At 44.9% G+C, this 27192-nt stretch overlaps 1 protein-coding gene across 1 annotated transcript in view; it reads left to right on the top strand.

Annotated features, from left to right (window-relative positions):
* The window catches only part of ADAM12 (ADAM metallopeptidase domain 12), a 354460-nt gene that overhangs the window by 27442 nt on the left and 299826 nt on the right, over nt 1-27192 (top strand). Inside the window, exon 2 of the mRNA XM_047702993.1 lies at nt 20074-20210. Coding sequence (XP_047558949.1) covers nt 20074-20210 — 137 coding nt within the window. The remainder of the gene's footprint in view (nt 1-20073; nt 20211-27192) is intronic.

The raw sequence follows: 27192 nt of genomic DNA, 5'->3' as shown, positions 1-27192 counted from the left end.
GATTTCCTTGGGTTTCCTAGGTAACAGATCATATCACTTATAAATAATTTCTGTTACATTTATTTCTCTGAATTTCTTTTTTATTGCTTTCTTACAGTCTCTCAAATATAAAGAAGTTTCAAAAACTTGTGCAAATAGTAGGAATCCCTCTTATGTTTTGGGCTTTAGTGGAAAGGCCCCTGGTGTTTTCAGCACTGGTTATGATATTGACTGTGGATTTAAGATGAAGTTTCATTATTTTAAAGAAGGATCTATTTCTCATTTTCAAATAGGAATTTTTTTAAAAAACCAGCATTGGATATTGGATTTTATTAACTGCCTTTTAGACACTGAGGCACCACATCTTTTCCTTTTTTTTCTCTGAATCCTTTGATCTACTGATCCAAATATTCACTGACTTTTTGATGTCCTTATTCATTGATGGATTTCCCAGTATCAAAACATCCTTACATTTAATGGACATATCTAACTCTTTCAAGGTGTATCATATTTTTAATATGCTATTGAATTCAATTTCCTAGTGTTCTAATTAAGATTTTTCACATTTAAATTAAGAAGGCAAAGTGGTCTTCCGTTGTTTATTGATACAACAATACTGCTTAATAAATTGGCCCCAAACTCAGTGGCTTAAAACCAGAAAGCAAGTATGGAATCTGGGCGTCAGGGGTTTACACGGGGCAGTTCCGGTCTTGTGAGGCCCGTCCCTGTGTTTGCGGGCGCGCTGACTGGTGATGTGGTGATCGGGCTGTGCTCCGAGTCTCTCCCACCCCTCCAGCAGGCTAGCCCAGGCACCATCTTGCGGGGCCGGGAGAGGCACGAGGGCTGACAATCTCGAACGCTCAGGCCCAGTTCTAGCCTCCACTTGGGTCTGACCCTCTAGCCAAACCCAGAGCGGAGGCACGTGGGCTTGGCGAGATTTGCTGCTGAGCTGAATCTCTCCCCTGAAGCGAGCGGCTCAGGGGCTCAGACGGAGGAAGAAAAGCATCAGGGCCATCCCAGCAACCAACCAAAATCCTCACGTTTCCTGCGTCCCGCCTTGGACTGTGCGTGTGTGTGTTTGGGGACGGTAAAAATAATAAGAGAATAATTTGTCTTTGGGCTTTCAAAACTTTCCCTTCCCACTCTCTGGGCCGAGCATCTCTATGGAACATAAATCTCTTGCAGATTTTTCAGATACTTACATAGCCATTGGTTTTGCTATTTTTTTATGGAGCCAATTTTGGGAACCTCTTTCCCTGGAAAATCTTCTACCCATGTTTTCAGACTTATTAGTATAAAGAATGTGGAGTACTTGATTATAATTTAAATTCTGTACCTATAAATATACCTATTTCTCTGTCTTTACAATTGATCTTTCTCCTTTTTTGACAGATCAGAGTTTTGGATATGGATGTGGTCTGTCTGAAGAATTAAGCCTTGGATTTAGTCATTGAATCTATTGCTTTGATTTAAGGCTTCTAATTTAGTAATTTCTACTTTTAATTTTTTACTCCTTCCTCTTATTTTTCACAGTTAGCTTTTTTTTTTTTTTTTTGGCTTGCTCATTTATGTTCCTATCTTTTGATAATAAACACACTTAAAACCATACATTTGCTTTTTAGCAAATTTTTGGCTCTCTCCCTTCTATTTTGATGTGTAATATTCATTAGACAGAATTTAAAACATTTTCTATCTAAAAGTAGTTCCTTTTTCTGCAGAGAATTTCTGTTTGAAGATTGACCTCAGATCTCCATGGGGCAAATTTTCTCTGAATGTGAATTCCAAGACCAGTGCAAGTTTTTTTTTTTTTTTTCGTTTTATTTATTTGACAGAGAAAGAGGAAGCATACATGAACAGGGGAGAGGAGGGGTGCAGAGGGAGAGGAAGAAGCAGACTCCCCACTGAGCGGGGAACCTGACACGGGACTCGGGGCTCAATCGCAGGACCCCAAGATCATGACCTGAGCCAAAGGCAGACGCTTAACTGACTGAGCCACCCAGGGACCCCAGACCAGTGCAAGTTTTAATATAAATATGTGAAAAACTTCCATCTCCTCATGGTGCCACCACCCCAAAATGAAGAGTGATTTAAAATTTCACTGATTGACTATCTTTTTTGAATATTCCACTAAAAAGCAAAATGTCTTATCAATCGTGACTGGAGATCTTGCCTCTGTTGGTTCTATGCCACTCACTTCACAAATAAACATGTTAGAAGACTTGGACGTGCTGAGTAATTTTCTCCCCCAGAGACTCCTCCCACAGAGCTTTTTTTTTTAATAGCCAACCAGTTTGTTTTCAGCATTAAGCGATTTTTTTCCATTAAGGACCTACTTTTAAAAAAAGTAATTTAAACTGGAATGTTATTTGCATGTATCAGTGCTAGTGAGGTGCACAGAATACGGGATTTCAGAGATGCATGCAAAACTAGAAACTCACCCAGTTTATGGCCACTTCCCTTTCCACCATCCCCTCCCCAGATGCTCAGAGAGTGCCTCCTGTATGCCCGAGACAATGTGTGTGTGCAGTCCCTCCTGAATCCTCTTCTGCCCTCCTCCCAGAACAAAGGACCACTAGTTACTCAAAATCCAAAGGTTGATGGAGAGCAGGAGGCAAGTGCAATAAACCAGCCTTACGATGGGACACACTCTGGGGATTTTCCTTTAATAAAATTGACTCCTAAAACCACAATACTATATTCTTGGGACTTCAAAAAGTGGTAGGGACAATCCATAAATCTGTCATTTTTCTGATGAGGAAGGTAAGGCTGAAAAGGTCAAATGACTTGTCCAAAGAGGGCTACAGACTAGGGAAGGAGCAGGATTTCATGGAGGCACAGATGAAGTATCAATGGAAAATAAGTACATACATGCATATCTTTTTAAAAAAACATTTATTTAATCTTTGTCCCCAACCTGGGGCTCAAACCCATGACCCCAGGATCAAGAGCCGCATGCTCCGCCAACTGAGCCAGCCGGGCGCCCCAGACAACTGTTTCTTTTAAAGAAGGTTTTTTGTTTTTTTTTTTAATCAGTATAAAAATTATTTAAAATATGTCATCTCAGATTTACACAGACTACCTTCTTTTGATACTACATTTAGGCATCCAGAATGTGCTGTGCATGTGAGTCCCCTGGCTGGGCTTAACAATATTCTGTAGACTTGCAAAGGGACATTATCCCTGGGGAGTGTGTTTCCCAAGTAAGGGCAGCTGGAAGCCTAAGGCTGGTGGCCCAGAGCAATCAACTGTCACAGAAGGCAGTTTCCCAATCTTTTTAGGAACTCTGGGTACGTTATGAAATCTCCGAAAAGATATATGAGCAGGGTCGGGCTAGAGCTGGGTTCCATTACCTTTGTCCATTCAAGCATTGGTTAGCTTTAGAACTCAGGCATATCCTGTTCAGTTCATTTAGCTACCAGAGGCCCTCCTAGAACTTGGCTCTTTAGTAAACAGGTTGAGGTCCTCTACAGATGAAGTGAAAAGCATGACATGCTAAGGTAACCACAGTGCCTGCTCCGTTTCATCATCCATGTGACTACTTACTACATATGTTGCTTTCTCAGCCCTGGATGCTGTTCTGCATGCTACCCCCTTTGTGCCTGTGATCCTCTGTCCCTTGGGACAGCTCCTTGACTACTGTCCTCCCACCTCTACCTCCAGTTCTTTTCTTCAGGTTGTGGTAGGCATTGTCCCTGGGTGCTCCGCCATCTTGTTCTGACACCATTGTCTGCTCTACTGCATACGGTGAAGTCTTTCAGAGTTGGACTTGTGGCCTTTGACTCTCATCCCCAAGGGCTTACAACATGGCTGGTGCTCTGTAAAGGCTGGCAGATTCAGTAATGGCCTCATGATGTTGTGAGCTCATTGGTGTTGGAGTTTATGTCTCATACTTCTCTACTTATTAGGTATCGCTTCCATGTGAACATAGGGAGTGGGTGGTAATTCCCTTTCAATCTATGGGCTGTATTGTGTGTGTAGGATATGCTCGAATGTCTCATGGATGAAAAGATAGATGTTCTGGAGTAGTAGAACAAAGCCAGCTTTGATCATAGTAGAGATTACCAAATAGGGACATTCCTATCATAAGAGGAGACTTTATGCTTTGATTTTAGAGTGGTGGTCAAGGATTATTGATTCAAAGCCAGGGTCTCTGAGACTGCTGGTGTACCAGATGGCCTGCATTGGAATCATCCACGGAGCTTGTTACGAACTCAGATTCACACCCCACTTGGTACTGTACCCTGAATTAGGATCTCATCTCTGCTGGGGTCAGGGCCTGCTTCTTTATTGAGCCGCTTCAGTAATCCAGCATATAGCAGTGTGGACCAGCTGTGGTCTAAGCGTCCATGCACTACCAAGTTTCCCAACTTGGCATTGACGCCTCCATGACTTTTTCAAATGTGGATGTCACCTGTGCTATCATTTACTTAAGTAACATCTTTTCTTAATTTATCTTACATTTTCCTTTAAGTCAATATATACACATTCTACTTCAATTTATTTAAGGAGGAAAGTGTACTTCCATATTATAAATGGAAGGCCAGTGTCACTTGTCACAAAGAGTATAGAAACAAATAGAAGGAAAACACAGCAGGGTGATTACATTGTTCCCAGCCACTGGCACCTGTCAATGTCCATGAGCGAGAGCCCTGCTCCCTTTATGCAAAAGGGTGGTCAGCAGAAGGATGGGGCAGTGTTAGGTCTATTATACCAAACAGATGCTGCTCCAATTAAAAGACTTGGAAGGGGTCTGGGAAGGGAATACCGTGTCCCCTGTGATCAGTGTCCTGTCTAAGAGCATCTTGCCCCCAGCCAGAAGTGGTGCTAATGTGCCAGGGTGCTGAGACCCTTGAGGTCTGAGTTCCTTCAGTGAAGATCCCAGAATAATTTGGTGACCCTTTATCTAGAGGAGAGGGGAGAAGGACCAGAGCCTTCCAGTGACCTGTGTGTGCTTTCAACCATCCACTCTTAGGTATGAGTTCAAAGACCAGGTGAGGGTTAAGGCCTGAATCATGGGACACATGGATAACACCTGAAACCAACTAATGCCCCTGGGGTGCTCAGTGCCCCCATTAGAAGAGAGGATGCTGGGAAAGCAGTCCACAGATGGAGGTGTTTTCTTGTTGATGAGGAGGTTGGCATTTTCCCTCTGGACCCAAACTGTTAGCCAGGCCATTTTCATACATCTCACTTGACAACTTCTGGACCTCATCCCTTCTATCATATCTGTTCAACACACTTATTTAGCATGTGGTGGGTCCTGGGGGTTGGGAGTTGGGGCTCAGAGTAAAAGCTTCTGTTAAGAGGTCATCTCCCATATGGCCCGGTGATGACCACAGGCTGTTGCATGAGGTTCCACATCAGGAAGACTATACACAGTGCCTGGGGGGAGGGGGGCTCTTGGGAGGCTCTGGGCAGCTCTCTGGGTGGGACAGGGATCTGTTGTACCTCGAGGGAGCAGAGTAATTTCTAGAGAGGGAGAGAACTGGCCAGGGCATCAATTTGGAGAGCCTGGTAACTTGGATGGGGCTGGTAGAGGGTAGAGCCAGCAGGAGCACTGGTTATAACTGGGCCACATTTGATGAGGTCTATGTCATGCAGGAAACCTGAAACTGGAAGGGAGACCAGGGGACAGGCTGAGGGGTCAGGGGGCTCAGGTTGCTCGGCACCAGCTTCTGCTGAGAGTGGGGCCTGGACCTCAGGATGCACCTTGCCACAGCCTAGCTTCTGCTGAAAGCCTGGCCACTGCCTGCCTCCCAGCCCTGCTTTGGCTAACTGAAGCCCCTAATCCGGGCATACCCTATGGAGGGGGAGAGTGGTGTCAAGAGACCCTGAGTCTTAGGTGACCAGGGCAGGTGAAGCCCCAGATTTGAGCCAGTCCTCTGCCACCTGCCAGGGGTTTGAGCTCTGGCAAGGCACCTGGCCTCTCCAGGGCTCACTTCCCACCCATCCTGTTCCCATTCCTGCACGTGGGGAGAACAGGGTGCGTACAACCCACCATGGCAGTCTGTGTTGGGTAAAGCACTTTGTGAGCTCCTGGGAGTTGTTGGCTACCAAACTGCCACCAAGGACACTCCCTCCTTCCTGCACCCAAGCCACCGAGCGATGTCCTCTAAGAAATGCATACAGTCAGGCCCTGGGGAAGCAGCTTCCTAAAATTCTGGTCACCTTGTGGGGCCAGATGAGCCTCGTGGTGGGGATGACCCCGCAAGCAGCCATCCCTGTCCCCCCTCCCTCTCTCAGAGTCTGCCCTCTAGAGCCCTAGGGTGCGCGCATGCCAACGTGTGTGCGTATGCGCGCCCGCGTGTTCGGGAGGAGCATTTGTCTCCCCGTGGCTCTGATTTCTGCTAATACTGTCAAGTTAAAAAACATAAATTGTATCATTTCCCCAGAAAATCAATGTGATGACTTCCTTGCTCCCCACCCAGCCCTCATCAGAAAGCAATCTGCGGGAAAAGTTAGGAGAATTTCAGCAGGTGCCAGCGTGGGGACTGTGCTTGCTGACAGTTTCCGTGTTTCCACTTTACTCTTGGGAGCAGAGAGGGTATTGGAGTATTTACAAGAACACCCTGGCCAGCCAGTGGCGAATAGTGTCTGCTGCCCGATGGATGGAAGCTGTGTCTCCAGCTACCACACAGGTGGAGGAAAACTGAAAATGATGAAGACAAGAAAGTCTACAAACATGTGGCTGTTTGACACTGAAAGACAAAATATTTGTCTTTCCGTCGTTTTCAGTTCTATCTAGAAATTGGTCATAAGGAAAAGCCACTTAGGGCCGGCCAGTACGCCTGAGCTCACTCTCCTGCCTGGAAAGCCATTATGCTAAGTCTTTCTGCCTTGGGACAGCAGGAGCAAACACCCCACGTGCCCTGTTACAGAGGAGACCTTCAAGCATTTTCCTAGAGGGAGCGCATACTCAGAACTTTTAAAACATGAGCTCAGCGTCCTTGGTAAGTTTCATCCCGAAGTTGGAGCTTCAGAGAGCAGCTCCCTCTTTGTGTAAGGAATTACGCAAATATTTAGCTTACTGTGGATGTGTGTGGATTCTGCTCCCTTCTAACAATTGCATACTAAAGCAGGCATCTCTGGCAGCCCTCCCCTCATACACTTAGCTTTCTTTAACATATTTAAAAAGCAAATAATTTTGGTATTGTGGTCTGCTGCAGACATTATTTGTAGTTTAGCCAGGATATGATCTGAGAACTGAAAAGCTCTCTAGGTATTACATCCGTATATAAACCATGTGTTAGAAAGATATAAATTCAGTTTTGAAATATTTGTTAGACTGCTTTTGGCTTTCAGTCCGTGCCAAACATGTGCTTCGGTGACGGATGGAGTCATGCGGACCCCTGAATGAAACTCTTTATTGTGTATAGATTTTGTCTCCCAGCAGCTGGGTTACACGAGCTTCAAGATTAAGAGAATCCAGTTACTGAAGAGGTGGGCTCTTGAGTGAGCGTCCCATCTCTCTTTCCCCTTTGAAATATGTCACCTGGGTTACTTGGTCCCAGTTCTGTGCCGCAGTAAATATGGTCGCCCACTCTGACTTGATGGAGAATAAGGACGTTCCAGGCATTCTCGTGGTCACCTCAAGTTCCGAAGCTAGAATGTGCTCCTATGAATTGACTGAAATGTTTTGGCTTTGTGGGCCAGCGAACTATTCGAGGAACCTGGATCTGAAGCTGCCAGATAAAACAGAGGATACCCAGCTCAGTCTGAATTTCCCATCACGGTCGCCTAATATTGCAGGGGACGGCCTTCTGTTGAAGACCCGTTGTTGTTTATCTGAGATTCAGATTGGGCTGGACGTCATGGTTTTGTTTCCTACGTCTGGCAGCCCTACACGGATCCTGATTTATTGTCTGTTCTCATAAACAGAGACTGTCAAAGAAAATTCCTCAGTGATGAAGGTTTTGTGAGTTTGAAATTCCAAGGGGAAGAGAGATGGAAGAAGCGTTTGTCTGTCCATAGCATAAACATCAGAATGTCTGTTAGAACAAAGTCTAAGAGCGGACCAATAGAGCACATCGGCTGCACTGGCGACTGGACCCGAGGTAGCTGCATCTTTTTCTCCTGAGAGACATCCACGTCTTCACAGGTCCCCCCTCTGCAGTCCAGGCACACCTGGGACGTGGTCCTTGCCTCCCTCCCTCCCTGCGCATGTGAGTGCCCTGAGCGTACCTGTCCGAAGCCTGCCACATCCTGGACCATGTCAACTGCAGCTCATTTCCCGCTTCAACTCAGATCGCTCTCGCAGGCGCTCAGCTTCCCAGCCTTCTTCACGGGACCTCGTGCTCTCTGAGGGCAGAAGCGAGTCTGAATGAAGGGGGAAACTGCAGCGTGGAAGCTGACGGGAAGCGGACCCTCAGAGCAGCTCGCTTCCCTTCCTTTCTTCCCTCCCAAATGGCTACTTCAGATGGAGCTCAGCCACGGACTAGGTGTTAAGTCAAAGGCTTTCTCTCCACAAGTCCTCTCCTATGGTCTCCTTGGCTCTCCCAGGGGTTAACTTTCGTGTACTCTGTTCTGTGCGTTAGAAGGGTCCCCGGAAGGCAGAGGCTGCCTGTGGTCTTGAGCCACGTGGATCCCTACACCACCTCCTGGCCTCTCCTGAGCCACAGAGGGGGGATCCCCCAGTGGAGGGGACAGACACCTCCACTCTTGGGGAAGATGCTGGTTGACCCAGGTGTTGTTTGGTGGCTTGTTCATTTTAGAAATAAGCCTGTTTAATATTCTTAGCACATAACATTTCATAGAAATAAATTCAAACAGTCAAAAATGGACAAGAGATAGGGAATCATAATCACTGAATTAAGAAATGAAAATGACTGATACAAATATGGAAAAGTTTAACTTCAGGGACAAATGCACACTAAAACAACAAGGAAATGTGTGGGTCTTTTTTTCTTTACAAATGCTCAAATTTTATTTACTTATTTGAGAGAGAGAGAGAGAGTGGGTGGGGGCAGCGGGAGAGGGACAAGAAGATTCCCACTGAGCAGGGAGCTCAACATGGGGCTCTGTCCCAGGAGTCTGAGGTCATGACCTAAACTGAAATCAAGAGTCGGATGTCCAGTCCACTGAGCCATCCAGGCATCCCACAAATACTCAGATATTTTTGAGAGGGCTTTTAAAGAACTTTTGGCTACTGAGAACTTTTGGCTATGATTGGCTACTGAGATGTTGACCTGCCAGAGCCTGGTCCTGCTGAATGGACAGAAAATAGTCATGCTTCATATTCAGCAAAGGGCAGGAGGGGGCCCAGCCCACTTCCTGCCCTTTCTCCCCTGCCCGCAACATTCCATAGAGCAGGAAGGCCATGGAGCCTCATGCCTCCTCTTGTGGATGCCACTGGGTTCCCCTGTGTGACCAGCCGGGAGAGGGAAAGACGGGGCAAGCTCCTGGGTAGTAACTGTGGCCCCCTCACAGTGATGGCGCTTGGACGGCTTATCAGCGCTAATTTTATAGAAGATTAAGAATCCATTTAAAACAATTAATGCAGCGCTAGCATGAATTTTAAAGCAGGGCAATGACACTCGGCCCACAAAAGCACTTGCTCTGGTAAGATGCTTGTTGGCTAGTACGGTATTGGCCAGTTCTGTTGTCTCATGGGACTAGATCAGAATAAAGATTTGTATTATTGAGAGGAAATTGTTTAAAAGTTCCTAACCTGGACAAAAACTGAGAATGAAAGTGTTTCTAATTGAAGTTACTAAAAGTGCTCCCAAGTCATTCTGTGTACCTAGTAAATATCAAATCTCAGAGAAGCGAAACATCTCTGAACACAGGACTCTAACCCTGTGTCATAATAGTTTTGTTTTTCCTGTTGGACTATTGATGTTAGGATTCCCATTGGGGTCCCTCCAATTCAACCAGTAAAGTCAACACATAGAATAGTAATCGTTGTAAAATACTCCCTGCCCTGCCTCCGGAGAGCCACGCTTTCCCCTGGGCAGGTGTGCCCTAGCTAATTCCCATTATCCCCCATCCTGACTTCCTCCAGGTACCACCTTGAAGCCAAGGTCCCCAGTCTTGCCCCGTTCCCACCCCCACCCCGCAAGAGCCACAGGAGTCCCCACAGTTGAGTGTCCGGCAGGTAGAGAAGGGGAGGAAATGCTCTGTAGTAGGGGCGTGAGGCATAGGTTATGCCTCTGGTGTTGCATTCTGGAATTCTGAATATATTTCCGCATAAACACACATGGGGTATCATGTCCATAAACTGTTAGATCTGAGTTAAAACTCAAAGCGGGTATTTCTCATAAAGAAGGCGATGTGTCCAAATGGTGGCAGGAGAGTCCTCTACACTACGAGCTACAAGGTTTGGGAGCTAGCCTTCAGGGGCTCCTGGAGTCCATAGAGTCAAGCTCAAGTAATCAGCCTTCGCCTGCTTCCTTTGGGTGTGCAGCACACCTGCTGAGGTCCAGCTCTACCTCTGCGAACATGGCAGGTACATACTCTTGAGTGGAAAAGGAAATGCTGGGCTTTCATGATCACAGTTTCTATTATGGTCCCTCAGTTCTCTGTTCTGATCTTAATTTGGCTTTTCAAGCAAGAGTTCCTGCTGGGAAGATAATGAGCAAAATGCTTTAGAGGAGGGTTCTGGTTGACTTGCCAGTTCTTTCTCATTAAAAATAAGTAAATGGGACTCCTGGCTTATAAATAAGACACATGTGGGTTTGGTTCTGTGCACCTACCTGCCAGGGAGCTAAAAATCACCTCTCAGAACCTCCGCGCTGAGAACCAAGCCCCGGCTCCCTCCCTCATGTCATTATGATCACAACAAGGCTGTGGGAACTTTTCATTTGTTTGGTAATAATTCACTAAATAAATACATGTCAACACATGAGGCTCTAACAGTGAATTTGATAGACAAGGTCCTACTTCTTGTGCTTTTAGATTGAGGGGTAGAGAGGTGGGGACTGACAATAGAACGAGTAAGACGAGGCGGCCAGGGGATGGAGTTCTAGGAGTTTAGGACACAGGGAAGGATTCAGTCTTACTCCAAGCATCTTCAGGCCTGAGAGACTGTTCCTGTATCGTGCAATATGGCTGGAGCACAGACCCGAGAACTTAGCTATGGGGACTGGCCTCCTGGCTTCTTGATTTGCTTGGTCGTGGGCTGCATTTCTCTGGGCCTCTTTTGTCATGTATTAAATGAAGATAAACCTCGTGGGGTATAGTGAAGTTTAAACAAGTTAAAGATTCAAAGAGTTTGAGTGGGGCTTGGTGTGTAGCTGTCGTTCAGTTAGTGATCACCATTGTGATCGATACGTGCTTATTGATTATGTCACCTATGATAATCACAATCATAATCTTTTTCAGTACAATTATTTTAGTTTTTAAAAAAGACAAGTGTCTGACACACAGCTTACACATACAACAATTCTGCATTAACACCAAAAGTAGATTACACAATACTTTTAGAAACACATTGGTTATTTTCAAACAGCAAAATGACAGTGATCTACAACTACAGTTTAAGGCATATCGGCATATTTTAAAATTAAGAAATAGACAACGTTCTAATGCAACACTGCATTTTGGGCCTATGAATGGTTCTCGTTTTTCCATTATTCTCCAGCCTTCATACTCTCCGCGCTCATACAGAGAATGTTTCTAATACGGATGATTTACTCTGCCTACGACCCCACTCTAGAATGTCTTCCCACTGCACTCCACATCCAGACTCTGCCTTGGAGATGTGCCATGAGCCAGGCCTTGTTTACCCCCCGTGCTTCTGCCCACAGCTCTCTCCGTCCCAGTCACTGACTTCACTGTAACCATACTGACCGCCACACTCACTGTAGCCTTAGGACATTTACACTATGTTCTCTTGATGGACAACAATGCTGTAGGGTTTTGCTCTTCTCAGATGGATCCCTCCTTGAAGACTGGAAGAGGGAGAACCTGCAGGTTCTGAGGCTATAGAGAAGGATCCACTTAAGAAGTAGGAGAGTTTTCAGAAAACAGGAGACAAAAACAAAGCACCGCTAAAAGCTCCTTGGAGCTGTTGACCATGGGCCATAAGACAAGGACTGTGTCAGATCACCCAGCCAAGCGGCCATGTGACTTAAGGAGCAGGGAATGGTGGTGGCATTAGCAAGACAAGTGTGATACAGAATGCTCTGTTGTCTGACTGGGGAATGGAATGGAAGGAATGATTTTTGCACATGTTGAGTCTGAGGTGATCGTGGTGACAAGACATAGGAATTAAAATGCCCAGTAGGTATTGTAATATAGACTGCTCTTGGGTGAGTGGGCCAGATGGGAAAATATTGATTTGGGCAACATCAGCTTAATGTTAATGAGTTCTGTTGGGGACAGTCAGAGTAGAGAGGGAAGATGACCCTGAGCTGGGACTTGGGGGGCTGTTCAATCCCTCAGGGAGAGAAGGTCAGAGAAAGGGGGATGAGTGGAACAAGGCAAGACCTGGTCAGAGGATGGTCAGGTGCTGCTGAGCCAGTGTTCAGAATTAGGAAGGGAGAGAATGTGCTTCCTGTTCTGCAGAAGGCAGAACCCCAGAGGTAGGCTTAGAGCAAGTAGATCAGGAGACTCAAGGCCAGAGCTGGGCCTTGTGGCTCCAAGATGTTCGTTGTTCACTGTCCCAACTAGCAGAGGTTGGTCAGTACTGACAAATGGTGCACCAAAGATGTTAGAGATTGCCATCAGACAGAACCGAGCTTCTAGTGTGAGCTTCTAGTAGGGGAAAGTGACCGCTCCCTCACTGTTGTGTACTTCCATTTGCTGAATTTATAATAGTGAGTGAAATAAATTCATTTTTATTCTTGTCCTTTTGCTGTTAACTTCCAATAATGGCTCCTGGAGTATAGATTTTAATCGTTGGTTCTATTTTTCCCCCTTATATAATTTTTTTACAACGTAAATTTTGGAAAACTCTGACCCGACTCCAACCCCTGAGAGTAATCAAATGAATTCCTGTAGCAGGACTTGGTCCCTGTAGTGAAGGGCAAATTGACTGAATGTATTTGAAATGCAAAGCACTTGGGTTTTGTCATTAATTCTGCCATTCGTTGTTAGGCAATATTAAGAATAACCTATGTAATCCCGTAATTCAGTCTGACCATTTGTAAAATGGTCCTTGCATTAGCTTCCACTTTCCACTGACCAGCAAAGGATATAAAAATAAGTTAATGCTGTAAATGATTTTGCTCCCTGCAAACAGATACACTATGGGCATGGAGAATCACTTTTCTGTGTAGTAGAGACAATGGATGCTTGGGATATGAATCCATTTGAAACATTTACGAGAAGCCATAACCAGCTTTCTTTGAGTTTGGAAATGACATATAAAACATCTTTTCAAAATTGTAATTGTTTCATAGTGCTTGATTGCTTTTATTTCCAAATGGGCTCTGTCCTCTGGCATGCCCAAGTCTGGTATCTGTGATGCCAGGAAAGCTGGTAAGAAAGTAAAACATTCAAGCAGTTGGTTTGTTGTCATGAGTCCAAATGATTGATATTTTTTTAAGTTTATTTTTTATTCATCATAAAAGTTTATCTATCACAAAAGCAATATGTACTGATTATAGAAAAATCAGAGATACATATAAACATAAAGAAGAAAAACAATGAATTCATAGCCCTGACACTCAGAAAAAACCTGGAAGAGCATTTTCGTGTATTTCTTTCCAAACACTGATTCTAAAAAATCTAAGCTAAATGACACCCAAGGACACTTTACATCCATGATCTCACTTGGGCCTCCTGCCAGCCTTGTGTAGTAGATGATGGTCCCATAACCTCCAGGACACAGAAAGAATCAGAGTGTCAAGCAGGAGGAACTTGCCCAAGAGCATCCAGAAATGGCCTGTGATGGGTGCAGGATGTGTCTTCTGACTCGACACTGTGGCTCCTTCCTTCCTTCGTCTTGATAATTCATCCTGCCAGTGTGGATAAGTAAAACCTTAGGCTCTGAGAGGATCTGGTTCTGTTTCGACATCCTTTTATCGAACTGTTTATGTGACTGTCACTTGGTGTCACCTTCCTAAACCAACTTCTTATTCTGTACTCCCCCAGAGCCTTGGAGCCAATCATCCAAAAATGTTGAAGTGTTTACAGCAATTTGTTGTTTCTTTGTCCTCTAGAGTATCTGGGGGCACGTAGGGGGCCTTCCAGTTGCTGGGGGATCCACCGTTCTCACACACCTCTGCCTTTTCCTGCTCTAGAAAACCGTATCATTTACTTGATGCTTTGCACTTGACTGCCGTCACCCTGTCTTTTCTTCCACCTGAATGAAGAGTGATGAGAGCAGAGAGAGGCAAGCCCTCCAGTTTACGGGTGTTTGGAGCCCTCCATGGTCACAGGCCATCTCCGAGCTTTGGATACTGAATTGCTCCACAATGACATTGCTCCTCCAAGATTCAGATTAAGTTTTAAAGGTGATTATTAATAGACTTTAAAGGACAGTTATAGATGTATAAGAAAATTGAGAAGAAAATATAGATCATTTCCATATTCCTGACACCCAATTTGCCTTGTTGTTAAAGATCTTACATTCATATTATACTTTTATCATAACTTATAAACCAAAATTAACATTTTTTCAACCAAAGTTCATACTTCACTCAGATTTCCTTACTTTTTATCTCATCTCCCTTTCTGTTTCTCCATTCCATCAGCATGTGACCCTGAAGGACATTTGTCCTGCCTCCCTGGACTCCTCTTGGTCGTGAGGGTTTCTTAGAGTGCCCTTGTTTTTGACCTTGCCTATTTCAAAGTCTGCTGGTCACGAGTACTATAGGTCATAGCTCTGTTGGCATTTGTCTCAGGTGAGACTGGGGCCATGGGTTTTGGGGAGTAAGGCTGCAGAAGTAAAGCGTCATTCCTACCACATCCTTTGAAAGGTACACACAGGCAGTATGACATCGTTCTTCATGTTGCCTTGATCATCTGGCCGAAGTAGTAGTTTTCAGGATTTTCCACTCTGAAGTTACTCTTTTTCAGATTAACCATGGTTCTTTTGAGCATCCCAGAGCTATGTCATTTTAAAATCACATTCCTAACTACCACCCGGGGAGTCTGCAGATGAAATGAAAGAGTGACAGTGTTATTTGGTAAGACTGCAAATAGGAATCTGAACCAAGGAAACACATCCATCCTTTATGGGAGCACTGCAACCATATTTCCCTGAAATAAGGAGCCGTTCGGTCAGTTCTATAAGATTGTCTTTTGCTTTCACATATGTGGGCTAAGGAAAATGCTTTATGAGTTTCCAGAGCCTTGTCCCCAGATTGGTTTATGGTTCATAATGGCTACCTCAATTTTTCCCCCCAGCTAGATTTTCAGAAGAATATTTATCTTAATCCTACTTCTAGTACCTCAGATCGGTTCTCCTCTCTTAGGTCTGCACAGGTGTTCATACTGGTTTCCCTTTAGAGCCAAAATTCCAGATGTGATGTGTAAGTTTTATCTTGAGTAGTAATCTCATCAGAGTTTGCTTCCACAGTGGCCCACTGGGTGGCCTGAGTGGATACACACCAGTACCTAAGCCTGGCATTTTCTACTGATGGATGGACCGTGGTCACGTTCACACCATTAGTGTGGTTTGGTCAGATGAACCCTGTATAGAAGTTTGGGAAAGTGGATTCGAATATCCTAAACTAGTTTCATGCATTAAAGCTTTTTGAAAAATCTTTGAATGCATTGAGCTTCCTCTACCCTGTAAGAATTAGGAAGGGGGAGAATGTGCTTCCTGTTCTGCAGAAGGCAGAACCCGAGAGGTAGGCTTGGAGCAAGTAGATCAGGGGACTCAAGGCCAGGGCTGGGCCTTGTGGCTCCAAGATGTCCGTTGTTCACTGTCCCAGAACTCCACGTCGGTCTCTCCCTGTGCATAACTGATGCCCATCAATGGACATCATGTTGTTGTTCTTAGTAAGACAGGCAAAGGAGAGTTGGCCAGAGCAGGGATAGGCAGGACTTCCATGAGCAGCCAGGCTCTGGGGGGCTCTCATGGGGGGATCCTACATCTTTTCAGGGCAGGTGTCTTCATTAGTGGCTTTTCCAAGACTGTAAAGCCATTGCTGCAAAAATTCTTGCTTGCTTGCGGAATTGGGTCTTATACCTTCCCTGTTGGCTGGTCACAAGTCCAAAGGTAAAAAGCTCTGGCAAAGACAAAAGCAAAATAGACATACACATTTCCCATGGGAAAGTAAAGCTCATTATTATGGATGCAAATCTTGTTAGAAACCAAACTATCTAATATGGTTTTTTCCCCACTATGAGACTGAAGCAAACTGACCATTTTATCAAAATGGCAAGCAATGTATCTGGTTACCCAGCAGGAAAATAAAAGCCAGAAGCTCCTTCCTAATATAAGTTATTCACATTTTTTATTTAGGCAACTGAGTTTTGTTGATTCCCAAATACTAGGAAAAACAAAATGTGTGCAAACTGTATATTTTATAAGGTCATATTTTTTCCCCTGGGCTTCTAAGGACTTAGATGTACATATCATTCAGGACCTGCTTTTATGGATTGTCAACAAGATCACTCCGTAAAATACATTCTGATATCTCACAGGTGTGTATAATTGATTCTGTCTATCCGTGCAGCACAAATGAAATTTTTATTTGCATCATCTAAAAGAAATACCAGTGTATAAATACATAAGCGGAGCTCATAAGAAACGGTCTTCTGACTACAGATACTGCTGGGGTGGTATTGTGCAACCAGTTAAAAAGCTGAGGGACAGCTTCATTATCCGTGTACATAGATAATAAATACTGTACTCGGCAAGCAGGGCAGTTACTCAGTTTCTTAAAAAGGTTGCACAACATTCTTCAAGTACTGGCACAGTCTGCCTTGAAATTCTCCTTGGAATATTCAGAAATAAAGCCTCTTAGACAAAAAGAATTCAGCCAAAAAGGACTTCTTTTGGATTAAGACGATGGAATATGTAGGTGAAAAGGGAAGTGTTCAGTTCTTGGAACGTTTTGCCTTCAGGAGAATAAATAACTCTCATTTTCTACTACCAAGAGTCTTGGAGGAAAAAGGCTCAGAGGACTAAGAACATTCCTTGTCTTTGGTTTGTGGAGCTGCAGCCTGATTGTCATCTAGGAGGCCCCACAAAGGTTCTCCAGCTTCCCCCAAATCAAGGATGTGGACTTGCTACCCCTCTCCCCTGATGGCAGAGTCCTGCTAGGGATTCACCCAGGAGACCTGGACCTCTTAGTGCCATCTGCTTCCTTCTAAGACATGTGGCTTCTCAAGCGAGTTTAGTTGCATGTGAAGGTGGTTTTCCAATGTCTGAGGCTGGTGAAGATCTCCGAGGTCTTTGAGAAGCATAGCTGCAGTGCCCCTGGAAAGCATCCCATCTTCCCCGTGGCAGCTGAGTGGTGGGTGAGGCAGAGCTCCTGTTTTGGATTTAATAAGCCCTTGGACAACTGGATTTGTGGCTAACTGCTCAAGTGAATAATCCACTTGTGTTGGAAATTTAACTTCCAGAACTGCCAGGAACAGTTTAGAATCAAATTGGTTTGTTTTTGTACAGAACATTTTTAAATGTTTGCAATCACTTTCTTAACAGTTTCACCCAACTTTTGAAAAGTTCAAAAGATCTCCAATTCTTATTCCATAGTTACTGGTATTTCAAAGCCTTCTTGGTCCAATTCGAAGAACACACCTGCTCTCTGTTAAGATACACTCAGCTAATTGCTTTCCATAGTCTGGCTCTGCACGGGCTGTATGGCTGGCTCAGCATGAACTTCTGGTAAACTCCACCATAGGAATCCCACTGAGAGTCCTGAGCAAGAAACTTGGGTCTTGGCGAGAATGATGCTGGTAAACCAGTGGACGTTGCTCTCTGTGCTTCACGCCTATTTTCTCTTGGCATCCCCACACTCTGCCTCATTTTATGGAAAAGGAAAGCACTTGCTGTCCCTCTGCTGGCTCATTCTTCCTGTGGTTCTGTGTGGGGCTGGAAGGTTCTCATCTTCACATCTGGGCTAATGTGCACCCCCTCCTCCAACAAGTAATGGTCTTTCCTGGCCTTTCCATCAAGAGTACCCCTCCCTTTGACTCTACTGTCACCTCGTTTTTCTTATTATCTTGTATTTGGAAGATACTGCAGATTGACAGAAGCAGAACAAGGCTAACACTGAGCCCCCATAGCCCTGTTCTTTCATAGTCCTGACCGCCCTCTGAAATGGTCGTGCTATTCCCCTTTCTGCCAATTCAAGAACGCAAGTCGTGAGGGCAGCTTTACCTGGGACCCTCTCTCAGATACACAGGATGGAGAGAACGGAGTCTTCTGGGGTTAAGCTGCATTTCCAAGATGAGGGTCCTGGCTGTGGAGGCAAAGGGGCTGTCTCCACCTAGGTGACATTAGCGCACACTGACCCTAAGCAGAAAGGATGGGCTTTTTGAATGGAAGACATCAGAGTGTCCATCAGAAGGTAGACATAGTTGTTGAATGAGTAAGTGAACAAGTGAACGAACAAGCAGGGGGAGAACAACTGGACAAGAGACCCGCAGCTGACCTGTGGAAGAGCGGGTACAGGTGCTGGCCTGTGTCTTCCCCTGAAGCCCCCACTGTAGTGATGTCACACTACTGGGGAGTGCAATGAAGGCTGTGAAATCAAGCCGGTGGTCAGGGCTCATCTAACCATGATCTCCCTGTGCCAGTGGCTGACCCTCTGCAGCCAGGAGAAGGGCTTTGGCATCTTCCATTCAGATACCTATTCTTTCCACTTCTATCAGGCTCTCCACCAGTGTCTGCAGATGTCACGACCCACACCCATCCCTTCTGGTGACATGGCTAGAACCCTCATCACTCGAATGCGGGTTCATCCCAAAACACTCAGCTCGTCCCAGGCCTGAGCCTCCCACACTCTCCTCTGCTTGTTCACATGGCTCATGGTCCTCTCCCCCAACAGCGCTTTGCCCCGGCCCCTCGTGGCCAGTGGACCCACTCACCTCCTCTGCCATTGGCCATATCCCTAAACTCTCTGCTCATCCGTGTTCCCGTGGTCCCTCAACAACTGGGAGTTTTAAATGCTTTGTGACCAGCTTGAGAATTTTCTGGAGCAGCTATGTCAGACAGTTAATACTCAAGGAGTAATCCTTTTGTAACCTGAACATAACTGCAGACTTCCACATCAAGAATGATAAAATGGTGTGGATTTAAAAGTATTTGGGGAACTGTAAAATGTCTAGGATTAAAATTTCAATACCATTTGTGCCCAATAAATGTGAACTCCTTAGTAACTTAAAACTGTGCTATTATGACTCAGGTCTGAAAATTATGAGTCCTGGTTGAAGAAATGGGAATAACATGTGAGGGATTCTGCTCCCATCCTTTACCTTGAGGGACAAGCTGTGGTCGCACCAAACAGCAGGAACGTGACCTCATAGGAGAGCAATCCCAGAGAAATTACCCGACTTGTTAGGAAAGCGATACACTGTCCAGAAAAGAAAAAAAGTTATACTTTCCATTAGGACTGTTTATGGAAATGGGGCTAAGTTGAACCTGTGTCGGGACATTAACTGGTTCGACAGGACCCCAAGAAACAAGATCATATAATAGTTTATTGAGTGACTTAATTTTTTTACATAAACCAGTCTAGTCAGTCTGAACTGGCCAATTAATTGTGTCTATAGAATCACTCAGTGAGGCATATAAAATTAGCCTCTGTAAGTACAGGGAGGAGAATTGGCGTTGTGTTGAGCTGATTCACTGGGACTTAAGTAAATGGATTTAGTCTTAATACAGCTAAAGCCTTGAGATGTTTAAGAGAGAGCTGATTTGAAGCAAAGCATTAATTCATCATTTAAAAAGTCACCACTTGTGTGATCTTTGTTGCTTGTTGAGGACAGAATTATATACTTCGATCATCACCCAGGACATGCCATAGGACTTGAAGGGAAAAGTTAGCTTTTGTTTAAGTCACAGAATTGTTTGGTTGGATTGACAAGAGTATTCATCACTTCTAACCTTGACCGTGGCTTAATAGATAATGGTGTTTCCCTGGCTTCCTTGGGCTTCCAGATATTTTCACTGAGTCATTTATGTCATAAGTGTCTGATGCCAGAGTCTTCCTGACAAGAATGAAGAACCGGGCTGTTTTCTTTTTGATGCAGCGGTCAACCCGGGAAGCAAGTTAGCCCCCACCATGCAGCCAGCTGGAAGAAGGGGCCGGGGGGGAGCTTATGAAGTTGTCCGTGTTTCTCTCTTGAATGGAGATCTCTGGGACCCAATGGAGAACGTCCACACAAAGGTCAGTTGTTTTGTTTTCTGGACTTCTCGATGGCTCAAGTTTAAAAAATCACATTAACTGCATTCATGATTTTCTGTACAAGTTTTGTTTTTATTTTAATGCTGACTTTATTCTTCGAAAGTGAAATCTTGATTCTTAAGAAAATACACACCAGTTTTGATGTGACAGTCCTAATGAGGGGCCTGGCGTTATTTACACCTGTTGGAAATTATTCGTGAAACACACACTGGGGCTAACATTTCCAGATACACATTCTCTCTGTATGTTGTACTGGAGTGCTGGGTATTTTTCTGTTGCATCAATATTTTGGTTTTATTGATTGATAATTGGTGGAAACATTAATGTGACATTTAAGAAATTCTGCCATGAGTTTTAATGTAGTTTTGTGCTTTGTTTGCTTTGATACATATTTGATTTGAACCTTCTATGATGTAAAAGAATAACACAAAATAATTGCAATATTAGTGATTAAATTTAATACTTTAATGAGTTTTAGCTGCCAAATCTACATGACTTTCTTAAATTTCAGAACTTGTTGGAACAGTTGGAAAGTGATAAAAATCTATAGAAATATGAGCTCTTTGGAGATATCATACAGATGGTTTTATCCTTGTGTTATGTGGAACTATTTTTAGATTATTTTTCATAATAGAAAACAGATTTTTTTTTTTAAAGAGCAGTTGAGATTGCAAAAATCCTCTGTAGCTTTCTGGAAGGGCGGCAATGGGCCACCTCTATGTGAGTAACGATAATATGATTTACATCATGATTTTCTAGAGACGCTTTCAGTTGAAAGTGAGCATTCAGAAAGGTTGGAGGTTTGGGGAAAGGATCCAAATGCTAAATCTGCACTTTTTGAATATTTATGTTTCATGGAGACTATTGCAAATTTAGTATACAAAGTATAAGTCACTCATGGTGGTGGTACCTGGAAGAAAGACTTAAGACCTTAAAGGATAGTCCATCATGTCCATAGAAATGATATGATAGATGCAAAAAAGAGAAGAATCCTATTTTGGAAAGTATATCTTCCATCTATATTTATAGATGCTGATCAATGATACAAAAATATGGAAAAATCTGAAGTTTCTTGGGTAGTAGAAACTGTTATGGGAGCTTTCCCTAATAGGAGAGTTGACAAATTTAGTAAATGAAAGTACAGCATGTCCCTTGAAACTCAGACTTCAGATAAAGGTGAAGCAGTATCTGGGAGATTGTTATTTATCAAAGTGCACATTTAACTGGTGTCCTGTGTTTTACCTGGCAACCCTACCCGGGAAGTGTATCAGAGCAACAACCAAATGAGGGTTCTTGGCATTCCCCTGGAATGGACCAGTTTAGGTGGGCTCTGGTTTCTGACCTCCAGCTTCATCCTTCCTGCTTGCCAGCCATCTTGTAGACTACAAGAAGCATCTGGCAGATATGTTTCTCACCAAGCTTAAAACCTGATGACTATGAGCCACCAGTGCCGTCTTTATAGAAAACTTGGAAAACCGTTATTATTTGATGACTGTCTTAGCTCCTCTGGGATTTTGCCTCCCAGCTGGAACCATGCAGGTAGTAGGCACATACCTAGTATGCCAAAATAGCTCCAGATTACTGATATTACTTAAGGGAATGGGGACTTAGGTGATTTGGGGAACAGCATTTTGTCATAATGCCATGGGGCTCATGACATCAGCAAGTAAATGTCTGTTAATGTGCTCGTACATGTGTGCCATAACCCTCCAGGAGGCAGATGTGTGCACCTGTTGTGAGAATAGGGATTCTGGTTAATGGTGTGTATGTGTGTGTCTTGTTTTCAAATTGAAGAGTCAACATTTTTTTTTTTTTAGATTTTATTTATTTATTTGACAGAGAGAGATCACAAGTAGGCAGAGAGGCAGGCAGAGAGAGAGGGGGAAGCAGGCTCCCTGTGAGCAGAGAGCCTGATGCGGGACTCGATCCCAGAACCCTGAGATCATGACCTGAGCTGAAGGCAGAGGCTTAACCCACTGAGCCACCAGGCGCCCCTGAAGAGTCAACATTTTAATTTTAAACTACTTTAATGGGTATATCCTCAAGTATGCCTTACATTAATGACTATTTTTCCCACACAACTGTGCCTCTGTACCTTAGAATATAGTTTTAGATATACATTCTTGATTTTCTGCTCTACTATTTTATTCTTTGCTCTCCTATATGTTTCTGGTCAACCAGTCTTTTAAGAGTTTGATTTACTTTTGGGGAAGGCCCAGGCATCTTCCTTTTTAGAAAGTGCCCCCCAAAATTCTAATGAGCACATAGGAGTAGAACCATGGCAATGGCACTACTGGAAATTGCTGGAGTGCTGGTCAACCTGTCTGAGCTGATTCAGGCAAAAGTACTGTCTCATGGTCTTGGACGCCTGGGTGGCTCAGTTGGTTTAACAACTGCCTTCAGCTCAGGTTATAATCCCAGAGTCGTTGGATCGAATCCTGCATTGGACTTCCAGCTCCATGGAGCATCTGCTTCTCCCTCTGACCTTCTCCCTTCTCATGATCTCCCTCTCTCTCTCTCTCTCTCTCAAATAAATAAATGAAATCTTAAAAAAAAAAAGTACTGTCACATTGTCTCTCTCTCTCTCATTCTCTCTCTCTCCCGCTCTATGATTGAAATATATCTGGATGACATATTATTAGGCCCTTTAGAAATCAAGTTTCAAGCCGTCATTGATGCCGATGATTTACTTGAAAGAATAGGGGATGGGAAAGCATGTCCTTACATACATTGGAGCTTCCAGGATTTTGCTGGTTTATTTGCTGTTGTTTTGGTCTAGAACCTGAGGATAAGCTTATCTGCTTTTCTTCCCCCTTAGGGTCACGGTAAGAATGAGAAGAAACAATGACTAGAAAAATCCATTAGGAACTAAAACCCAACTATGCAAATATAAGGTGATATTGCAAGTTGAAAATGTTTCAGGGACCCCTCTCCAGTTTCATGTCTTGAAAAAACTCAGCCCTGGACCCAGACCCAGGGAAGACATGTCAGGACATGGCTCGATCAGGAGATGATCTCCATTGAGCCCAGCCTTTGAATGCTCCTGGAAATTTCTAACTTCCAATTTCCTCCCATGAGAATGAATGTATGGAAACAGTGTGCAAAATGGAAAGTAAGAAGGCAGCTGGATGAGAACATGAAACCAAAGCTTCCCTTAGTGTATTGTGGGTTTCAAATATCAAATATCAGATAGCGAGTAGTTAAAATGGCAGAAGTAGATGCCCTGCAGGCATTGGAAGAAGCCCCACATTTCCTTCGAAGGACCATCAGCTTCAGCTTTTCCAGGGGGACTTGTCATGGGGCTCCCCACCCAGGGCTCCCTCCCTCTGCATTCCCACCCCCAGTAGCAACCTCTTCTCCCGGCACTTGGTCACAACAAAGGCCCTTGCAAGGTCATAGGCAGCCTCCCAGCTTGCGAGGCCAGCCCGTGCCCTTCACCCTTTATCTCACTTATCTTCACACTGATTCACTCTCCTTTGAAATTCTCACTTCCTCTGGCTCCTCAGACCCTGTTCTCTCGTTTCTCCTCATATGTTTTTGATTCTTGCTTTTCATTCCTCTTTTTGGCTTTGTCTCTGAACTGTTGGTTTCTGCTGAGTTTCTTCGGATGGAGGGCTCCCTCTGGCCGTTTCATTCACTTCTGTGGCCTCACTGTCCTCCAGAGCAGTGGGGGGTGGGGGGGGCCGCTCCCAGGAATGACTACAGCGACACCGGCCACCATACCTGAGCTCCTGCCATGTGGAAATTACCCTGCCAGGCACCTTTCATGCGGTGACCTCACCATCTGTCCTCCAACAAATGTGGACTTAAAATCCACATCACTCACTGCGCTTTGATTTCTGAGATGTGCTCCTGCTTTCTGGGGGATTTCTGGCACCTCCAGCTGAAAGGTCCCAATTATTTTAAATGCGCTCCACTCCAAAGTGGACCCAGCCCCCTGTCCATCTCCTCTACTTTACTTAATAGCTCCTAGAAGATAAGATGGTCATCCCCCTTTTCCCCTCGGATCATGAGGTTGGAGACGTCGTGAGGTCGAGTCCACCAGCCGGGTATGTCTAACACATGACCCCGTCCCACCATGCCTCGTTAAGCCTTCTAGCCTCCAGACATTCTACAAATGCAAGCAGGGCTGTTTGTCTAAGACACAGATCTAGCCCGTTGCTTTCCTGCTTCTTAGCCATCATGTCTGACTTCAAAGCTGGGTTCCTTGCGTGATACTCAAGATACTGTATAGGCTGGGATGTCCTGATGTGGAAGGCCCCACTTCTGTCTCCCAGCCACTGAGCTCATCCTGGTCCACTTACTGCCCAAAGACACCATGTTCTCTATTGCCGTATGCTGCATGCCTGATACCTGAAGCCCCAGCTTAAATTGTACCATCTCTTGCGAAGCTCATCTTGAGCTCCCCCAGATAGCTCGGTCCTTCCTGTGTCTTTGTCCTTGTGGTCACATGCATCTCTGTGATGTGCAATCATGCCATGCACACACTTGACTCATGCAGCTGAAGCCTGGTCACACAGCATGGACAGATGCTGCAGAAACAGGGCTACATCAGCCCTACATCCCCGATCTCCCCACGGAGCAGCAGGGGTGGGCGTGTGGGGGCAGCTGCATCGGCCACTCCCTCAGGTCCTTCCACCTCTTGCCAAACAGGCCACTTACAGCCTGAGAGCAATGCTCTCCGACTACCTTAACTTTTTAGATGTTGTTGACCTCCCTTTAGCAACTACAGCGGCTTTAAATCTCGTAGAGTTCTTTTATAGTTTGGTACAATGTTACATTTTTCACTTTTGTGGTTACTAATATCTTACCTGGAATAACTCCCCACATTGCCTCCCCGTTCCAGGAAGGATGGCCAGCCCTCTACAGAATGACTTTCCCCTTCTCTGAGAGATTATTCTGGTAATTGTAGGGGTTGCTGCAGGCCAGCCCGTGTTGTCTGCTTCTTGGTTGAGTGGGCTCAATGGTTGGCCTTCCCGACTTAGGGAACATGGAGCTTCCATTAGCTTATGAGCTGACCAATAGTGCTTCTTCTTAAGAATATAATTATTAAAATACCCACTGTGAGGTTTTTTCCTAAGAAATGGATTCTTTCTAGACTGTACGGTCTCCTAGGAAGTCCTGTATCCCCAGCCCCCAACCACTTAGCTCCACTGGCCCCCTAGCCCCATGCCTTGCTTGACGGTCGCTCTGCGGCTTCGTGGGCACATAGGCTGCTCCTGCTTCGGCCTCACACAACCCAGCCAGCCAAGACCATGCCCACCCTTCTGGGAGAACAGGATCAGAGAGGGAAGATCTGGCCCCCCTGTATCTTTGGGAACCCAACTGTCTTCAAAAATCAGTGCTGTGTACAGCGGAAGGAGAAAGGTGTTGGAACTCACCAAAATGGACTCAGACTCCTGCACCACCTCTGCCTTGCTGTGTACTGTGGGTCCGGGAACCAGCCGTGGTGGAGCCTGGTTCCTCGTCTGTGAAGGAGGTGGTAGTGGTTGCCTCGCTGCCTGACATCACACCCCCAGCACGCTCCATGATGTTGCAGCCTCTTTTCCTTTCTCTTAACTTACTCTGGACCTTCTGGCAGGGTTTCTCAAGCTCGGCACCATTGCCCAAGGCTGGCTCTCTTCTGTGCTGTGTGTATAGTTAGGGGGCCGTCCTGTGTGATGGGGGGTGCTTGGCGTCCCTGCCCTCTGCCCACCAGATGCCAGTAGCACCCTCCCCAATAGTCATGTCAACTACATATGTCCCTAGAGAAATACTCTATTTCCCTAGAGAAATAGATGTTGATGGACATCTAGGTTCTTTCCATAGTTTGGCTATTGTAGACATTGCTGCTATAAACATTCGGGTGCACGTGCCCCTTCGGATCACTACGTTTGTATCTTTAGGGTAAATACCCAGCAGTGCAATTGCTGGGTCATAGGGTAGTTCTATTTTCAACATTTTGGGGAACCTCCATGCTGTTTTCCAGAGTGGTTGCACCAGCTTGCATTCCCACCAACAGTGTAGGAGGGCTCCCCTTTCTCCGCATCCTCGCCAGCATCTGTCATTTCCTGACTTGTTAATTTTAGCCATTCTGACTGGTGTGAGGTGATATCTCATTGTGGTTTTTTTTTTTTTAAAGATTTTATTTATTTATTTGTCATAGAGAGAGAAGTGAGAGTGAGCACAGGCAGACAGAGCGGCAGGCAGAGGCAGAGGGAGAAGCAGGCTCGCTGCCAAGCAAGGAGCCCGATGTGGGACTCGATCCCAGGACGCTGGGATCATGACCTGAGCCGAAGGCAGCTGCTTAACCAACTGAGCCACCCAGGCGTCCCTCATTGTGGTTTTGATTTGTATTTCCCTGATGCTGAGTGAAATAAGTCAATTGGAGAAAGACAACTATCATATCTCCCTGATATGAGGGAGAGGAGATGCAACATGGGGGGTTAAGGGGGGTAGGAGAAGAGTAAATGAAACAAGATGGGATTGGGAGGGAGACAAACCATAAGTGACTCTTAATCTCACAAAACAAACTGAGGGTTGATGGGGGGAAGGGGGTTGGGGGGGTGGGGTTATGGACATTGGGGAGGGTATGTGCTATGGTGAGTGCTGTGAAGTGTGTAAACCTGGCGATTCACAGACCTGTACCCCTGGGGATAAAAATATATTATATGTTTATAAAAAATAAAAAAATAAATAAAAAAAATAAAAATGCAAAAAAAAAAGTGAGAAATCTTTTAAAATCTATGACAAGAGTGCCTGCGACCAAGTATGTAAAATCATGTTAAAAACAATTAAAAACTCTAGAGTAAAGCCTGTGTAGAGAGCTTGTGTGAGATTTTCCTCCCGTATTGATTTAACATGTTCTAGACCCCCCCATTCTTTGCACACTTCCTTGTAATCATAAGGTATGTGTTTTTGAGCGGTGTACACAAGTATCTTATAGCCATGTTTTCATTATTGCCTGCCTTAAGTGAAATTTAAT

Source organism: Lutra lutra, chromosome 14 (assembly GCF_902655055.1).
Source record: "Lutra lutra chromosome 14, mLutLut1.2, whole genome shotgun sequence".
NCBI classification, from domain to species: domain Eukaryota; kingdom Metazoa; phylum Chordata; class Mammalia; order Carnivora; family Mustelidae; genus Lutra; species Lutra lutra.
The sequence above is the reverse complement of the archived record's forward strand: the minus strand, read 5'-3'. Positions and strand labels throughout refer to the sequence as shown.